Genomic DNA, 17491 nt, shown 5'->3' with positions numbered 1-17491 from the left:
CCATTTTCTTTTAAAAATTAATTCTTTGACTCTTGATCCTTCACATTTTTCAGTCCCTATTTCAGTTAGTTCTGCTTTTCTCCTTGTTATTTTTTTCATTCTACTGATTTGGGATCTGATTTTCTTTTCCTGTTGTGTTACATTCCTCAGACGCATTTATTTGAGATCTTCCATTTTCCTCTTAGGACTGCTCTTAGTGTGTCTCATAAATTTCAATATGTCTGGATCTCATTTACATATTTGTTTCAAAAACATTCCTAAGTTTCCCTTTCATGTTCTTTCCTGGCCCCTTGTCTGAGCACAGGTACGCGGCCCAGACCTCGGACTACAGAGCCAGGCCTCGGTTTTTGCTGTTGTTGGCCTCCGGCTTTACCCCACCCTGATCCCGGGCGGCCCAGGATGTGACTTGGGTTCCCATCTCTTGTCCACCCCACCTCCACCCATGGCCTGTCCTGGAGACGAAGCAGCACACGCAGAGGTCCTTCTCTGAGGCGCAGGAACTGCCCTGGGGCTGGGTCCCCTGGCCTGGAAATCTCTCAGGGGCTTGTGTTTTTGTCTCATTTGGATAATGCCTGAGGGACGATGGCACGGCTGTGTCTAGATGTCTCCCCGAGCCTCATGTACTCTGGCTGGGCTTTTCAGAGCTGGCTGGATCTAGGGCACAGTGAGAAACACTGGGGTTGACTCCTGGGGCAATCCTAGGCCCACGGGCCTAGGATTAAAGGTGTGAGCCCTGCCTACCCTGAGTAGCCTGGGTAGGATGTGAGGGGCAGACAGGCTTGGTGCTCGAGCCTGCCGCTTGCCAGCCTTGTCTCCTGCCTGCCACGGACTGTCTCTCCTCTGCCTTGTGCCGCCCTGCCTGGCAACTGTGACCTGAGAACTCTACAAACTGAGAAAATTAAATCTTTCCTCTTTTAACTTGAGGTGTGGGGTGTTTTGTCTCAGCAATAAGAGAAAAGTAACTAAGATACTGCACCTATGTTGCTACAGCACATTTACCCCATTTTTATGAAGGGAATTCCCTCATTATGATGGCTGATGTAATGTTATGCATACATACATTTTGTACGTGTACATCTTTTCACCCAGTAGAATGGTTCATCTTGATTGTCCGCTTGATTGGCTTGAGAGAAGCCTGGGATTCATGCAGCACCGCTCTGGGCAGGGCTTAATGGGCCACAGGGGTGACCTTGGGACTGTAACTGTTGGATTTTGTTTCTTTTCTTTTTGAAGTTATGAGCACAATATATTTGTTGAGGGAAAGAAAGCTTCTGTCTGAAAGGATAGGAGGGGGTCCCCGAGAGGGTGGTCCCCAGGAAGCTATCTCTTCCAGGGACTTTTATAGAGGAAAACCACGTGGTGAGGTGGGTCTAAGGTGATAGAGAAGACATGGGAGCTTGCTTAGGTGGGCATGAGGTGGGACAAACTATGGTCAGCCAATGAGATTACAAGCACCATTGCGCAGGTAAAATTGATTAAATCGAATAGCAAATAGGGAAGTGAGTCATGTAGCAAGCAGGTGTGAATATGGGACAGGGTCTCTTCCTGTTGGGGACTGGGCTGGTGTCTCTTTGGGCTCTTTCAAGGTGATTGATTCCTATTTAGAATATCAGTCCCTGATGCCCATCCCTAGGGAAGTATGTGGCTGTATGTTTCCTCTTTTGTCTTGGTCTTGAGGCCTGACCCTGTCTGACTGCCTGTAATATTTCTATCTCATTCAGCTGCCTACAACATTCCCCTCTCTGAAGAAGTAACCCAAACTGCTGTGAGGGAACCATGGATGATGACCACTCTGACTTCTTCAGGCTGAAAGGGCTCGTAGTTGTTCTCTGGCAGTCAGAGATACTCTCCAGAGGTTCTACCTAAAGGCCCTCAGTAGACACCAGGCATTTTCATCTTGAGTACACATATAGCTTTGAGTCTGGAGAAGACAAAGCCAAAGAAGCAAACACACATGGGTCAAATAATCACAACAGGATAATTACGAATATAGTCAAAGATTTGTATCAAGTAGACAGTAATGACTTCCCATAAAAAATGACAAAGATAGGGTCCAGAGGACCTCAGTATCTCACATACCATTGATTTGATATCTTTTAAACAGCTATTGAGATGTTAGAAGGATCTGGAATGTAACAATCTTTTTTAAGTTTGTAATTGTAAAAAAGACTAGCCAGAACATTTTGTAGGTCCATTAGCAGAGATATCTTAAATTTGGGGTTTAGAAAAACACTGGGTACTTTCTGGTTGGCAAGTGGGGCCACTGCCTGGGCAACTGACAAATCTGCATGAGCATCTATTAAAAGTTTAACAGGCTTTCTCCTTATATTGGCAGTCAACATGGGTTCCCTCAGGCTGAGAGGGGAAGACCCATGACCACCTCAATCTGAAACTTCTTCTGACTCCATCATGAACACTTTCTTTTCTTTTTTTTCTTTTTTTCTTTTTTGTAGCAGCTTTGGCCACTTTTTCTTGAAATGTCCTTTCTGTTTGGAACCAAAGAAGCATAACTTTTCCTGTTTCACAGCTGGCCTTCGTTCCTGTAGGCTGCTGGTATCATCATTCTCATTTTCCATCTATAATTCCATTCTGTATCCTTTCTACTATGAAACACCTCAACTGAGACCAGTTCATTCCTGCAAACCCTTCTAGCTTCTGCAGCTTGTGTCAGGTATCTGGGGTACACTGAGCAACATATGAGCTTCTCGTTTTAAGGCCTCCTGCAGGCAGGCCTGCCCAAGGAATGCGATGGCAACTTCCCCTGTGGTGGATTTAGAGGGAGCATCTTGCCTAGGGGCGTGAGTGTGATAATCCTGAGATGGCTCCACTCACCTGGGCTATGTGAGGTGGGCAGTAAAGGCCTTATTATGTCTCTGGGCTCCAAGGAAAGCTCAATGACAATGAGGCTCATCTGCTGCTGCTGTCAGAAGCCAGGCCAGCATAAGAGGGACTGCCTTAAGAGGCCCACGAGCCATGCCCTGACTGCCGAGGCAGCCACTAGGAGTGAGACCGCACTCTGATGTGGAAGCCCCAGAGTTCAGACTCAGCTCGCCAGATGGTCCAGTAGGACCAAAGGGCCTGGGGCTGCCTCCTCCCTCTGGCTGGACTGTCATCTCTACCTTCCTTCCTCACAGAGGAGCTCTGAGTGATCGTGACTAAAGGAAAAAGACACGGCCTATTGCTGGACATTGGCACAGGTCTCTTTGTCCTTCTCCAACCCTGACCTTCCTTCCACTCATCATACCTCAGTAGAAGCAGACTTTAGAAGACATCTTGCTTTGGATATACCTGAGATATTACAATATATGCCGGTTGCTTATTGGTCAAGATGATGCTGAGACTGATGTTTTACAAATGTAATATATGTTGTTCATGTATAAGGCTTAAAAGGTATTTCACTAGTTAAAACAGGTTCCCAAGGACAGATAAAATCTTGTCAGTGTAAAAAAGTTCTGAAGACACCGGCTGCACAGGGTCAAATAGCTTTGGGCCTGTAGATAGAGCCAGGCCCTGTATCTGTGACATAAAACTCTGTTAAAAGGAGAAATCTTTTGGAAGTGCCCCTTGCTTACAATGGAGGCCATATCCGAAACACTGAATGAGACAGCGATTTAGTTTGACTGAATGCTGTGTATTTCATGATCAATGTATCTGATGTAACTCAGGTTTTTCATGTGGATAGTGGATACATGTGTGACCTCTCTTAACTGAAGTTAGAGGGACTTATAGCAGACTGTAAGGCTCCATGAATAAAGGGTCTAAAAGCTAGTGGGCTAGCTCGAATGTTCATTTTGATTACACTTGCTCTAATTTCTCAGAAAATTTATTTTTTGGAAGATACCAAAACCCAGGTAATCATACAGGTAAAACCTATAGTGAATATGCTTAATTACTTTTAGACTCCTTTCATGGGGGTCCACCAGATTTTGTCTATAGAGACAGGGATTTTGTTTCTTGATCCACTCTGCCAGTCTGCTTCTTTTGATTGGTGAATTGAGACCATTCACCTGAGGGATGTAACTGCTATGTACTGGCTTGTCTTCGTCTTGTTATTTTGCAATTGTAGGTTCCCTATTCTTCCCCTCTATTTAATTGCTCTGCTTGGTGGTTCCTTTCTGTCCTTGAAGTTGTGCTCTTTTTGTCTCTTTCTAGAATATCTGTCAGACTTCCTGCGAGGGTTGGTTTGGTGGTGATGACTTTCTTCAGTTGTTCATTGTCATGGAAGTATCTTCTCTCTCCATTACGTTTGATAGTTTCACAAGGCACATCAGTCTGGGATGGAGGTTGTTTTCTTTCAGGACCTGAAACACTTCACTCCACACTCTTCTTGATTTGATGGTTTGTGTTGAGAAATCTGCTGTGATCCTGATGGGCTTTCCATTACAGATGATCTGTTTCATTTCTCTAATACCTTTTATTTATTTATTCATTTTTAATGTATTTGGTTGCTACAAGGTCTCACTATGCAGCTCGGACTCACAGTGATCCTCCTATTTTCAGCCTCCCCAGCGCTGGGATTATAGGCATGTGCCCCGACACCTGGACTCTGGCCGGCTCAGCCCACCTGGGGGCAGGGTTGGCATGGCATGTGGTGCCAGGGATTGAACCGTGGTCCCTGTGCTTCCCTAAGCTTGCCTAAGCAAGCACTTTAGTTCTCTGAGCTTTTTGACCAACCCTCTAATAACTTAATATTCTTTTGCTGTCTTTAAGAAATCTTGATTATTATGTGTCTGGGTGTAGGCTTGTTTTGGTAATGGCTAATTGGAGTTCTATGTGCCTCACTATTCTGCACGTCAGATTCTTTCCCCATGTTTGGAAACACATTTTATTGCTATCTATGAGTCTTACAGGGTTTTTTTTTCTTTGCCTCATCTCGCAGCTACTGCTGTTATTTCCTGATTCGTTGTTATTTTTAAGAGATCTTTCCTTTCACATTCACTAGATGTAATGCTATCTTCAAGGTCTGAAATTCTATCTTCAGTTTCATTCAAGCAGTTTTTTTCTAGCTTTTAATGGAGTTCTTAATTTCTTGAATATCTGTTTTATGCATTCTAGTTCTTTCCTGTATTATTCATTCACTGTTTCCATCATTTTCCTATTCCCTCTGGTTTTTTTTAACTATGTCTTCTTCAGATGTACTGAAAAATTCTTTCATGACTTTTGTCATTTCCCTTCTTACCTGGGAGATTATTTCTGGTCTGATGTCTTGTATAGCATGATGGAGTGTTTATTTACTTTAGTTGCTATCATTTCAGGAATTTCAGGTGTGTGACTTTTAAGTTCTACTATTTTGTCTCCTGGACTTGCTCTGGGTGGGTTGCAGGTCTGAGATTGCCTTTTGCTCCTTCGTTTGGACGTTTCTGAAGCCCCTGGTGTCCACCAGAACTTAGCCGTGCTGGTGGAGGGGGTGCGTGAGCAAGGCTCCTGCAGCAGCGGGAGGGCAGGGCAAGGCTCAGCCTCGCTCCAGCGATGGTGGAGGGGGTGGCAGGACAGGGGTCGCCAGGTCTCCGGTAGATGGCCTGCGCCCGCCTGCCTTCGATGATGGTGGGAGAAGCAGCTGCCTGAGTTCTTTGACCTCTTGCTGGTTCAAGTGTGTGTTTTTTAGTTTTCACACATGTTCACTTCTCCAAAATTCTTCCCATTAATGATGCTCAGTTTTATACATTGTGTTCATAAAAGATTTGATGTGATTTCGATCATTAAATTTGCTGTTGTTTTCTCTGCGGCCTGCTCTGTCTTGGAGAGTGTTACATACGCCCGGAGAAAGAATATTGTGTCAGTTCTACATCTGAATAATATAACACTGCTACATGAAAGGAGCCTGGAAATGAAAAACCCATCGTAATATTTTGTGCTATTAGGGAAGGTGAGCAATTATTAAAAGTCTGGGTGATGGTGTACAACTTGTGCTTTATGTGGGCTTTTAGTATACTAGAAACAGAATGACGATTCCAAAGTTTTACATGCCATGAACATTCCCTCCATTTTTATACAGGCTGTAAGCCGTGGATCCTTCTGGCCACGCGTTCCTGCAGCAAGGTCATGGAACTTGACCTTTAACCTGCAGTCCTACACTGCATCGCATGTGCTTCTCCAGCATTTTTGGGAAGGAGAGGAAGTGATGCCGGCCATGCACATGCAGTATTTTTTAATATTTAAAATTGTGTTAGTTCGCCACGGCCATACTCACACAGAGCCACACACTGAAGACCCTGGAAAGAGGGACGCGCTGGCTGAACCCTGGATCGGACACCCCGGTGGTGAGGGCAGGCGGGCGGGACCCCGGCAGGCAGGGAAGGCCAGCCCAACCCGACCCAGCTCCTGGCTTCTCAGTGAGCTCTTCCAGGTGGTGTCTGAGTCCACGTTTCCCTTTTGAGGAGAGCAGTAACCCAGATGTGGGCAGCTGTGCTCTAAGGGCTCCCTGTGACTCTTGACCTCTGCGCCGACCGGGTTTCTGGGCAGGGCCACGTTCCGGGCACCAGCGCAGGCTGTAGCACCCGAGTTCTGAGCACCGTGATAGAGCTTCCTTTGCACGAGTGTCCAAAATTAAAATTTCCTTATCAAAACATCCCTAAAAATGTTCTAAAACTTCTGTTACAATTTTCACTCTTGTCAACTGTACATAATAGTGTGATTTCTGATATACTCCAAAGCCTTAGGATTGTTTTTTAAGTTCCATTAAAATGAATATCTTTATTCTTTGTTAATTTTATAATCATGATTAGACAGGTTTACATATTGGACACTTTTCACAATTAATTACCATAATTAGTTTTCAATTTGTGGATTATCTATCACATCTAAATTTGCATGTCTTTTCTCACTCCATAGTTTTAATGCATATTCATTTCTCTTTTTGCCTAATTTTTCTTCCTTTAGTTTGTATCTAACTCTTCACTGTGTGTGGAGCTTTGGCATGCTTGAGAGCAGAAATCCCTGGCGCAGGCGCTTCTCTCACTCACGGGCAGGGCAGCCTTCCCGGGCCAGGGGCTGGGGCAGGGCTGGTCTCTGCCTTGTGGTCGAGTTCTTAAGTGCGAGGAAAGCTCATGCCATGTGGAGCTCGCTCACCTCCTTGTCTCCCGTTTTGCCAGGACCATGCTGTTTTAAGTGTCATCGATTCTCAGTACTTTACAGGCAGTCTCTTTAATGCTCCCCTGAAGTCTCCGTCCCCTCATGGCCATGCACCTGAACCTGCAGGTAGCATTACTGCCATTACAGAAAGTCACCATTAGAATTTATCTATTAAGCCTGTTAGGTGATAATCTACCCTTCTATTAGGAAGATGAAATCGTATCTTCCTTTTTTCCCATTTTAGATATTTCCGTAGAGTGACATAGCTTAGTGTTTGTTGATTCGGTACTCAGAAAACACTCGTCAGTCACCGACTGTGTTTTCAGGAAGGCTGTAGGAGCTGAGGACATGAGGTTCAGGCCCTCCTAAGATGGAGACGGTCAGGTGGGAAGAGGCTCCCAGGAACCTGCCTTCAGTGACCTCGGTGGCCAGAAGGCCCGGTGTGAGGGCTGGATTCCCGTGCTGGGGCTTGAGTGACAAGCTCTGGGACAGGGGGTGGGGTTCAGGTGCACTTTGGGGGTGACAGGCAGCAAGCAAGGTGTGCAAAGGGGATGTTCTAGAAGAAGGAAGAAGAAACAGGACAGGCATGTAGGCCTCACAGAACACGACATGGTGACAGGTGCAGCGATCTGGACCTGCTGAGGGCGGGGTGGGCAAGGGCAGTGAGGCGGGGCCCTCTGTGACCCCAGGCCCCTGATCTCCCTGGTGGTCATAGGACGAGGGGTGACTCACCCATCAGGCCCGACTCTCACAGAGTGTTGGGTAAGGGTTTTTCAGGGAAATAAGAAAGAAGTGAAAAGGAATACACAGGATTCGTTGCTAATAAATGTCAATGAATCAATGAATGAGTAAATGAATGAACCACAGAATGAATAATAAATGAGTGAATGAATGGGCTGAGGAAGCAATGTGACCCTGTGCTAGCGCCTGAATACTAGCTATGGCCTTCCCCAGATCACTGCTTTTAGGGGTAGAAGACTGATATCAATGGGAAACAAGGATAGAACTACTCAAACTCCTTTTATCTTGTTTTCCAAACTAGTCATTGGTAATATGAAGGAAATAACTTCATTCTTATCATTTTGTTTGCATGTTGGCTAGAAGGCTGCTGTTAGCTCTTTCATTAATCCTTACAGTTTCAGATGATTTTTTTCTGAATATAAAATTATAATTCCTGAAAGTAACAGCAATGTTATAGTCTGATTTCTAACATTTAAGTTCTTTATTTTTGTTCATGTTTACAATATTGTCCAGAATTTCCAGAAATAATTTTAAAAGATGGTAGCTGAGATTTTTGTCTTGCTCTTGATGACAGAAATGTGCTTCTCTCACAAATACGTTGATGACTCTGAGTGTAAGATTGTTTCTAATAGAGTAAGTTTAAGAGAACTCATTCTAACTGACCCCATTTTAAAGAACTTTTTAAGAATTTTTCATAAGGCTGGAAATTTTATCAGATGACCTTTGGGAACCTATAAAAGTTTTTTGTGTGTATTTAGTACTCGGTCTACAGGGTCTCACTACATAGATTGGACCCGTAGTCATCCTCCTGTTTTCAGCCTCATAAGTGCTGGGATTACAGGCCCGCACCGCCACAGCCAGTCTCAATTGCTGTCTCAGTGCGCCCTGTGGGCAGGGTCATCATGACATGCAAGGGATCAAACCCCAGCCGCCGTGCTCTGCCTTCGCAGGCGCTCTAGGCCACTGAGCTATCTGACCACCCTGCCTATTGAAGTTTTTCTGCGTATCTTCTGACCAACTGATGTGTTAAATTGGTTGTTCTATGGCCAGGTGTGACGGCACACCTGTATCCCAGCACTTGAGAGGCTGAGGCAAGAAGATCACCACAAGTTTGAGGCCACCATGGCTTACACAATAAGCTCAAGGTCAACCTGAACTACATAGGAAACCCTGCCTTAAAAAAAAAATTAGTTGTTTCATATCCTTAAGTCATCCTTGGGATAATATCTTAGATGTTTTATATAATTTTTAAAATTTTTACTTGCTATGCAAGTTTTATATATTTATGCCCACAAGTCAGAGTCATCTTTTTTACTTTATATTTGCCACATTTTATACTTGAAGCTGTAGCTGAGATATTATAAAATCTGCCCAAAAATATTAGTAATGATAACTAAGCTGTACTTTATGAATGGAGGAAGTAAAGACACTTCAGAGTCTCCTCAGTAAGGGTAACCCTCGAGCCGCATGACCTTGGGAAAATTATCTCTCCGGCATTCTTCTCCATAGAAAGGCGGCTGGGCTGGACGCCAGGGTCAGCCCAGCCCTGGATCCTGCCTGCATCTCCTCCAGGGCAGTGTCCTTCCAGCTGCATGCTAATAGGCTGAGCTAGGAGCAGTAGTTGTGCGTAAGATAAAAATAGACTCTGTCCTTCTGATCCCAGCAGATGCAGACCCGAGTCTGCGGACAGCGCGTGGCACTGGGAGGCACAGCATGCAGTGTCCGCTGTCCGTCTTGAGGACAGGCGCAGTTGGGGTTGAACACTGCTGGCCCTATTCTGTTAAAATCCACTACAAGACATGGTCCAGCCACCCTTGATGTTTTGTGTAGCTTACCTAAAACACCGGAGCTCAGAGCACCAGATGGGGCTGGGCAGCAGCTCGGTGGCAGAGCGCTTGCCTAGCACACGTGCGGCTCGGCCCTGCAGAGTAGGAACACGCGCCAACAGGCAGCACGAGTGGGGAGCGGGGCCTGGCTGGCCTCTTGCTGCTGCCATTGCCAGGCCCTGTGAGTTTAGTCAAAGCATCATTAACCTCGGTTTTAAGATGGAAGCACTTTAATTAATATTCAGCTCTTAAATACCATATGAGAAGCCATAAATAATCCCTCAGTACATTTATAGAATCATCACTTTGACCTTTGCATATACTGACTGAGAGAAGCGTGTCAGCACGGCGTGGCCAGTCTGATGGCTCACGTGGGCCGCACCGAGCGGAAGGCTTGCCGGGGCCACACAGAAAATCTGTAATAGTTGTTAGTGTATTAGAGAAATGAAACTTCCTTTACTCTCACAGGTGTTGCAGTAGCATTTAAAACACAAACTGGGCGCCCACGAGTAGCAGCCTCGCCAGACGGGGCGCGGCAAAGGCGAGAGCCCGGAGGGTTCCAGTTCCTCCCATTTTCCTTTCCTTTCGCTAAACTCGGAGAGGCCCCTGGTCTACTTTTCAAGTCTAGGATAGCATTTTCCAGATCTTTAAATTATGTCTTTAAATTATGCTCCCTCAGGGCTCAGCCTTGAAGCTGCTGGCCTACGGGTTTCACAGTGTGACGTGACATTTGCTCGTGTGTGTGTTTGAATGCTGCCTTGCAAAGCACTCCATCTAACGTTGTCCCTCTTCTCCTGATTGTCTTTCAGATAGCAGTGCTGCGGATGAAAAGGTTTCAAATCATACTTTTTCTTGCCTCCTGAGGGATCTTGTCCTTTGTCCCTGTTTGTCTGTGACATGTTAGACCTGTTTTGGTTTCTCTGTTTTAGTTGTGAAATGTGCATGTTGTTGTCCCGGCTTCCCGCCCTGGTTTCCCTGAAGTGCGCCCCACTGTGTGCATTCGCGAGGTCACACCTTGCAGCTGCGCTTCCTCTAGCTTACACTCGCCTCCCAGGGGTCCGCTACTGTCAAACGCAGCATCCGTCCCCACGTCTGGCTAAGCCGTGACCTTCCTGACTGGCCCGTGTCTCCCTGCACATTGCCAGTCGGAAGGCCCCGCGGCACCTCCAGTACGATGTCTTTCCTGGACTCTGCCAGTGCTTTTGTGCCAATGCTGACAGCTGATCACAAAGCCTCCACTCACAAAACACAGCTTTGACTTGGAGCTGACCCTGCTTAGCATCTGCCATCCTAGGTGTTACGTGTGTGGTGCAGTCGGACTGTGTCCCTGCTGCCTCCCCGCAGCGGCAGCCGCCTGACACCTGTTGTTCTGTTCTTGTTCTTCATTTAAGGCTCGAATAGTAAGTGGCAGTGGGTCGAAGGCACCCGGACTCTCTGCGCTCCAGGCTTTCGGGGGGTGAGTACAGCGCGGCCCTGTCAATCCCTCCTGCCCCCAGCGGCTTGCAGCACGCCTCTGCACGCATGGTATTGCACGACGAGTAGGTGGCTGCTGCTGCTGTGTGCTCCGTGAAGTCCCCTTTATCCTGCTCTTGCTAAGAACAGCGTGGTGCATGCTCCAGGCAGAGTTCTGAGTGAAGCAGATACGGCGAGGCAGAGCGCAGAGGACAGCTGATCAGCAGAGCGCTCTGCGCTGTCAGCCCACAGACAGATACGATCACTCCGGCACGCTGCGCGCGGCGTGCTGTCGCGGTCGGCTGGCTTCCTCTCAGCGGCGCGCGCAAGGCCCCCGCGTCAGTAGCTCCTCGCATGCCGCGACTCCGGCGCCTTTCGCAGCTGTGCAGCGTTCCCCATAGCGGGTGGATAAACACATTCCAGTTTCACTGAAAAGTAGGCCCAGCCTGCACGGCCGAGCGCCGGGTGCGCCGCGTCCACGCCCCCGCGCGGCCAGCGGCCCGTGTCCGGGGCTCTGCATTTTCACAGTTCAGCCGTCCCGTGCGGACGTGCATGAGCGCTGCCTGAGGTCTACTTTGCGCAGGGGACGGTTACCATCGTGTCCCCGCTAACGGCCCATTTGTCCGCCACAGCAGCCTCTCGGGTAAGTACTGCTCTGACAGTCATTTTATAAATCTGAAAATCGATCTCAAGGCACCTAGAAAACTTCCTTCCCTGGAGCTCGCCAGGGGCGAGGCGGATGTCCCCAGCCGCCGGCCTGGCTCAGGGGTCGAGGCCCTCGCCTCTGGGCTGCGCGCCTGTGCCGCTCGCCTCTTTCTCTGTTCCTTTCCTGCCTCCTCAGGCCTGCAGTGCGAGGCCCCCACTTGCTCATTTCTAAGCAACGCGAACATCCTGGCATGTTGGGGTGAAGCTCACTAATCAGTAGATTCTTATACTAGATTTTCTGAACTATTTCTGCGTGACTGTGCCGCAGGTGGCACTGCAGTAAGCTCGCGGGGGCGGCGGGCAGCGCGGCTTGGGGGCGGGCGCTTGCGGCCGGTGTGGGGCTGCGCATGTGCGTGCTGGCTGCACCGAGGTGGACGCGCCGAGAATTGGGCGTGTTTGGACTGGGAATGAACAAAAGACGAAAGGAGCTGCAAATTTTAGGGGTTTTGGCAAGAAGTTTTACAGTTCTGATTTATAATACTCTAATTCTTTTTTTTTAACATGTTACCTTGCATGCGATACTCAAGAAATATTTTATTGCATGCATAGCCAAAAATTCAAGAAAATACATTGAATATTTTATTTAGTTAAACCTGCATCTTTGAAAAATATACCCGTGTTACTTATTTTTTAATTGATTTTTGTTAGTCCGTGTTTGTGGCACATAGTGGCCATGTGTGCGGGGGGAGTGGCATGCGTCACCCACGGGAATTCTCCGCCCTTCCCCTGCCCCCTCTAGCTCCTGAGGCTGCTCGATTTTTATTTTTCCTTCAATTCCATTTTTAAAATCCTGTCCCCTTCCCTTTTCTTCCTGTTGTAAATCTACTTATTTTAAATAGAACATTTATAAAATTTAAAGTTTCCTATTTAAAAGCCCTAAAATAATTTAATTTTCTCAAATGGGAATGATTAAGAGGTAAGTCCACTTACGTTTGTAATGTCAGTATCTTTAGAGTAAGTATGTGAAGAGTGGCCTGCATTTCTATTGTAACGTCAAGATGATTTTGAATCAGTGCTGAGGCCAGGTGTGCTCAGCAATCACCATGAGTTGTCCGTAGAAGATTCAAGGAATATTTTCATCCCCCCAAACTGTGCTTTAAGCCCGCCAAATGTGCCAGCTCCTCGCACTGAACAGATGATCACCTCAGAAATCGCCGGGCTGCGTGCAGGCTGGGCTGCGAAGCGCTGCGGTACCGCAGGACCACAGTGGGCCCCGAGCTCACCGACCCGCAGCTCCAGGCCGCCGGGCGGGCGGGCGGGCTGTCAGCAGACAGCTGGGGCCTGGCCGCCGGAGGCTGGTGCCGGGTTGCCAGCGGTGCGGTGTCTGCCGCAGTCACCTCTGGACTCTGCCTTCTTTTAAGACACTGTGGCAGAGCTGTCACTGCAGGGGTGACCGTCCTCCCTCGTCTGAAGGGGACCGCACCCCCAAGCACGCCGCCAGCGCTGTGGCCCACCTGATCGCCTCCCGCCGGAGCGCGGTAGGCTCGCGTCTTCCTTGTCGGTTTTCTCCCTCCCTATTTTTGTGCTTACCTTACTGAGAATAGTGGCCCAGTCACTTTTGCGAACTATAAAAATGTACTGAATGTGTAACGCCAACTTGCAAGTCAGTGTTGCCGTGAAAAGTGCTGCGCGGGGTGGGGAGAAGGAGCGGTGACTGCACAGCGCACTGCAAACACTTCGTGGGCGTTGGAGTGTTGTCCGCGTGGCGGCGCTGTTGGGTGCACTCCGTGCCGCTTAGGGCCGCAGTCTGCACACGCCATGTTAATGAGGGGGTGACCCTAAAGGGACAGCAGTTGCTGACATAGATCCTGTGCAGAAGCCATATACAGCCCGTGAGTGTGCCTGTGTGTGCGTGCACATGTACACACGAGTGTTTGTGCATGTGTGTGTGCACGTCCATGTGTGTACCTGTGTGTGCACATGTGCGCACGAGTGTGTGCGTGTGTGTACGTGCATGTACATGTGTGGGAAGACATTTAACCTTGTATTTCTACCTCTTGTTTATGATTGTGAACCACTCGTGTCTTCGGGAAGTTAAACAGAAACTTGACAAAACAATGTCTAGATTTATTTTTTTTTAAGAAAAAGACTTTGTCACCGTTTAGTTGCTAGCTTCCTCTTGAAGAGCCAGAAGAGGACAGCTACCTAGGAGCCTTCAAATATAAGCTCTGTGAGATCTGCTTCATTTACTTTTCCTGTGAGCGTTTTAGTGTCTTTCCTAAGAAAAATGAAATGGGAAGTCATCCCTGGGACTCGCGAAGCTTCCCTACTCCTGGGAGCCCGACCGGGCGCAGACGCGCATGTGTGGAGACCCTGCTCCTTTGTGGTCGGCAGACGGCTGCCTGTACTCACCCCCACCCGCACCCCTGATGCTGTCCTGGGACGCACTCCTCTCACTCAGGAGTCGAGGGAGGAACAGTTTTATCGCAGAACAACGTCCTGGCTTTGGCTCTGTTCATTTCTTGTGAACATTGCTAGAAAAGCCATCCAAGCTTCATTTTTTTTTTCTTGTCTGCCATAAAAATTCAGACAACCTTTGTGACAGAAATTGGAATAGAGAGGGAAAAAAGGCAAATAGCATAAAAGATGACAGAGAAGGCCAGAATGACGCCTATTTCTGTGTAATATGTAAATTTTAACATTTTATATCATTTTCATAAGAATTTGCTAGCTTCTGACAAGTGTAAGCAAGAACCACACAGCGATCCACACCAAGGCCTTATTAGATGTGCCTGAGTCGATTGGGAGAGGGCGTGTTGTGCTTCAGACCCAGAATGTCCCCAGAGGTCCCACGTGTCCAGAGCGGGTCTTGGGTGGTGAGTCGATCATGGAGTTCCGTGCTCATCTTCGGGTCGACCTTCTGAGGGAAGCAGGGTGTGACGTTAGGCAGCCGGTGGGCCTGCTGCGCAGCATGGCCTGGAAGGGGAAGGGTGCACTCCAGTCACCATCTCCTCTCTTTTCCTCTGCTTCCTGGCTGCCATGGTTGACACCTTTTCTCTAATGGTCCTTCTGCCAGCTGGTTACGGACAATGTCCTCCAAAACCATGGGTCAGAGCAAGTCTTCACTCCTGGACGGCCCACCCACATTTTGTCCCAGCAATGGGAAAGCTGCCTGATACAATACAAGATGTTCAGGGGAGAAAAATGGAGATGGGCCAGGCCCGAGTAAGAAGAGCCCATGGTGCTTCCAGCATCCTGAACGGGTGGAGGAAGGAGAGGACTGGGTGTGAAAAGCCTTAAACTGAATGAAGGAAGGAGGCATCAGGCACACCTGTGAGCAGTCCCAGAGAGAAAGCCACCTGTTGGAGGAACGTGGCATCATGCACATGTGGGCAGCTCTGCTGCCTCCCCTGGCTTGTCACTGACTGGGAACAGTTCGTAAAGGAGGTGGGTGTCCTGTGATCGCCACCACGGGGCCTGGAGGTACGGCATTTGCGGTTGTCGTGGGACTCCACTGCTCTCAGCACTGATCTCCAGGGAGAGTTTGAGCCTTACGTTTCCATGGTGACCCAGCTCCCATCCTATCAAACCACTGAGGTGATCCATGGTAAGCGAGGCAACGGGAGCAACTGCTCCGAAGAGAGATCTGGATTTTAATTAGGACGAGTCTCCCTGGTGCTTTGGTCGTTCACAGTACAAGCCTGCCTTTCCCTGGACGTTTGGAGCCAGAGTTCTTGGCTGTGTGTGAGGACTTGGCCAGGGCCACACACTTCATCCCCTTTCTGACACCAAAACACCAGATGAGGCTGCATCAGGAACATCTATAAAGCAGCAGTGGAGTTGGAGAAAGACAGCCTGGGTCAGTGGCTCCGACCTCCTCCATTCCCCGTGTGCCCTGGTCAGCCAAGGTTTCCTCTTGAGAAGGTTCTCCCAGGCACAAGCTCCTCAGTCTGTGCAAACGTGTCCTCCGTCCACCGCGCTGAACTCAGAGGTGGCTGCTCTTCTGAACCACTGCACTCCCGTTTAGCCAGTACTGAAATTATTGGACCTAGTTGGGGACAGACAGGGACAAGGCGGAGACAGAAAAACTAAAAAGAAGGCGCTGAAGGTCAGGATGCCGGGAGACGGCCAAGGAGAGAAGCTTCTGCTCTGGCCTCATTTTCAAGGGGACAGGCGCCAAGCAAGCAGAAGTGCGTGCCAGGGCTCCAAGGTCATCCGGGTACTGCCGTGGGCAGACGGCCTGGCGAAAGTGAGCAGGACTGCGCTCCTCACAGCTCTTGGCTTAATAACTCCCTTGGACTAAAGCAGAAAGGCAGCACCTTTGTTGTTGCAGAATCTAAGGCGAGTTCACATGCATATTTTATATCAATGTAGCTCTGTTCATTTCCTGTTGCAATTTCTGGCATAGACAGCTCTTATGTTTCTCTATAAAATTTAGAAGGTCATGTAGGATCCTCTTCCCCACTTCTGGCCATGGTTCTCTTTAGTTGGGGCCTAAAAGCATCTGCTTAACATAAAAGCTGAAGGTGGTCTTGCTTTCCAAGGGGCCTTGTCCTAGCTTTTGTAGGGCACCTCCCACCCCCATAGCTGGTGGCTTTCTAGGGTTTGGCTATCTCAGCACCAGCCTGACTGTCCCCTTCTCCCGGGGACAATTCCCTTCCTTCTAGGGTCTGTGACTGTGCTCCTGTCAAAGCCTTTCCACGCCGTGTCCCCTCCCCCAGGCCAGCAGTCGATGTTCACGCACACCCTTGCACACTTGAGTATCATAGGAGGGGCTCACTGAAGGAGCCAGCCCGGGCCCTCCTCTGGCGCGTACTGTCTCACGCAGAGCTTCCTCCCATCCGGAGCGTGCAGCAGAGGCAGCGCCCCGCAGAGGAAGGTGAGGTACACCTGAGATCGCTGGTTTTAGAAGACTGCCAGATACACACAGGGTGGGTTCCACGGTTCATATCCGAACACGATGCAGTCACAGTGCCCAGGTTGCTTCCAACTTAATTCCATTCATAGAGACACCAGGCTCAATGAAAACTGAGCCGAAGTCCTGGGCGCCTTCGCACTTGGCTTTGGACCGCTCGTCTGCCGCCCTCTTCTCTTGGAAAACATTACCTCCCTTTCTTGTTCTCATTCGGCGTAAAAGATGAAAAATGTATATGGTCTGAGGATCAACCAGACTGCCCCTCTTATGTGTTGTTCCTTATAGCACAGGTTAATTTCTTAAGGTGCACAGATTTTAAAAGACCTCTCGCCTTTAGCTTGCTTTAACTTCTTAAAGCCGTCAAAGGAAATTAATTTGCTTGAACTGTCACAGGAGCAGCAGGCCCTGCCCCTGTGGGTGGTAGCACAGTCGGGAGAGTTGGGAGAGCGCAGGGCTGCGGAGGAGGCTCAGCCTCGAGGTGGCCGGCGCGGCCGCGTCCTCAGCCCTGGCTGCGGCACCCTCAGGCACGCGTCACGCACGCGCACGCCGCGTGGGCCACACTTTACCCCGGCGTCGGTCCTACTGAGAACCCGGAGCCGAGCCGCATCTGGGTGCGGACAAGCGCAGCCCTGAATTTTACCTCCTGCGCGGAGCCAGGCTTCGATTCTCAAGGAAGCTGGGGTCACCGTTCAGAGCCTGAGAAATCGGGGACCCCACCCCCGCGTCAGCTTTCGTGAGCAGAGGCAGCCGCAGCCCTCCGCACGGCCGGCTCTTCCCCTTCCCGGCGCTGCGGAAGCTTCGCGTGGCCCGGCCCGCGCAGGCCGGTCGGTCGGGGCCGCGT

At 49.0% G+C, this 17491-nt stretch overlaps 1 protein-coding gene across 2 annotated transcripts in view; it reads left to right on the top strand.

Moving 5' to 3' along the window:
- The window catches only part of Unc13c (unc-13 homolog C), a 429116-nt gene that overhangs the window by 85528 nt on the left and 326097 nt on the right, over window positions 1-17491 (top strand). For both annotated transcript variants that reach the window (XM_023724104.1, XM_004638987.2), the window contains exons 2-3: window positions 10448-10470; window positions 11030-11094. In XM_023724104.1, coding sequence (XP_023579872.1) covers window positions 10448-10470; window positions 11030-11094 — 88 coding nt within the window. The remainder of the gene's footprint in view (window positions 1-10447; window positions 10471-11029; window positions 11095-17491) is intronic.

This window comes from Octodon degus, unplaced genomic scaffold (genome assembly GCF_000260255.1).
Source record: "Octodon degus isolate 3935 unplaced genomic scaffold, OctDeg1.0 scaffold00105, whole genome shotgun sequence".
Classification (NCBI taxonomy): Eukaryota; Metazoa; Chordata; class Mammalia; order Rodentia; family Octodontidae; genus Octodon; species Octodon degus.
Note: the sequence above shows the minus strand (reverse complement) of the source record. Positions and strands in the feature narration are given on the sequence as shown.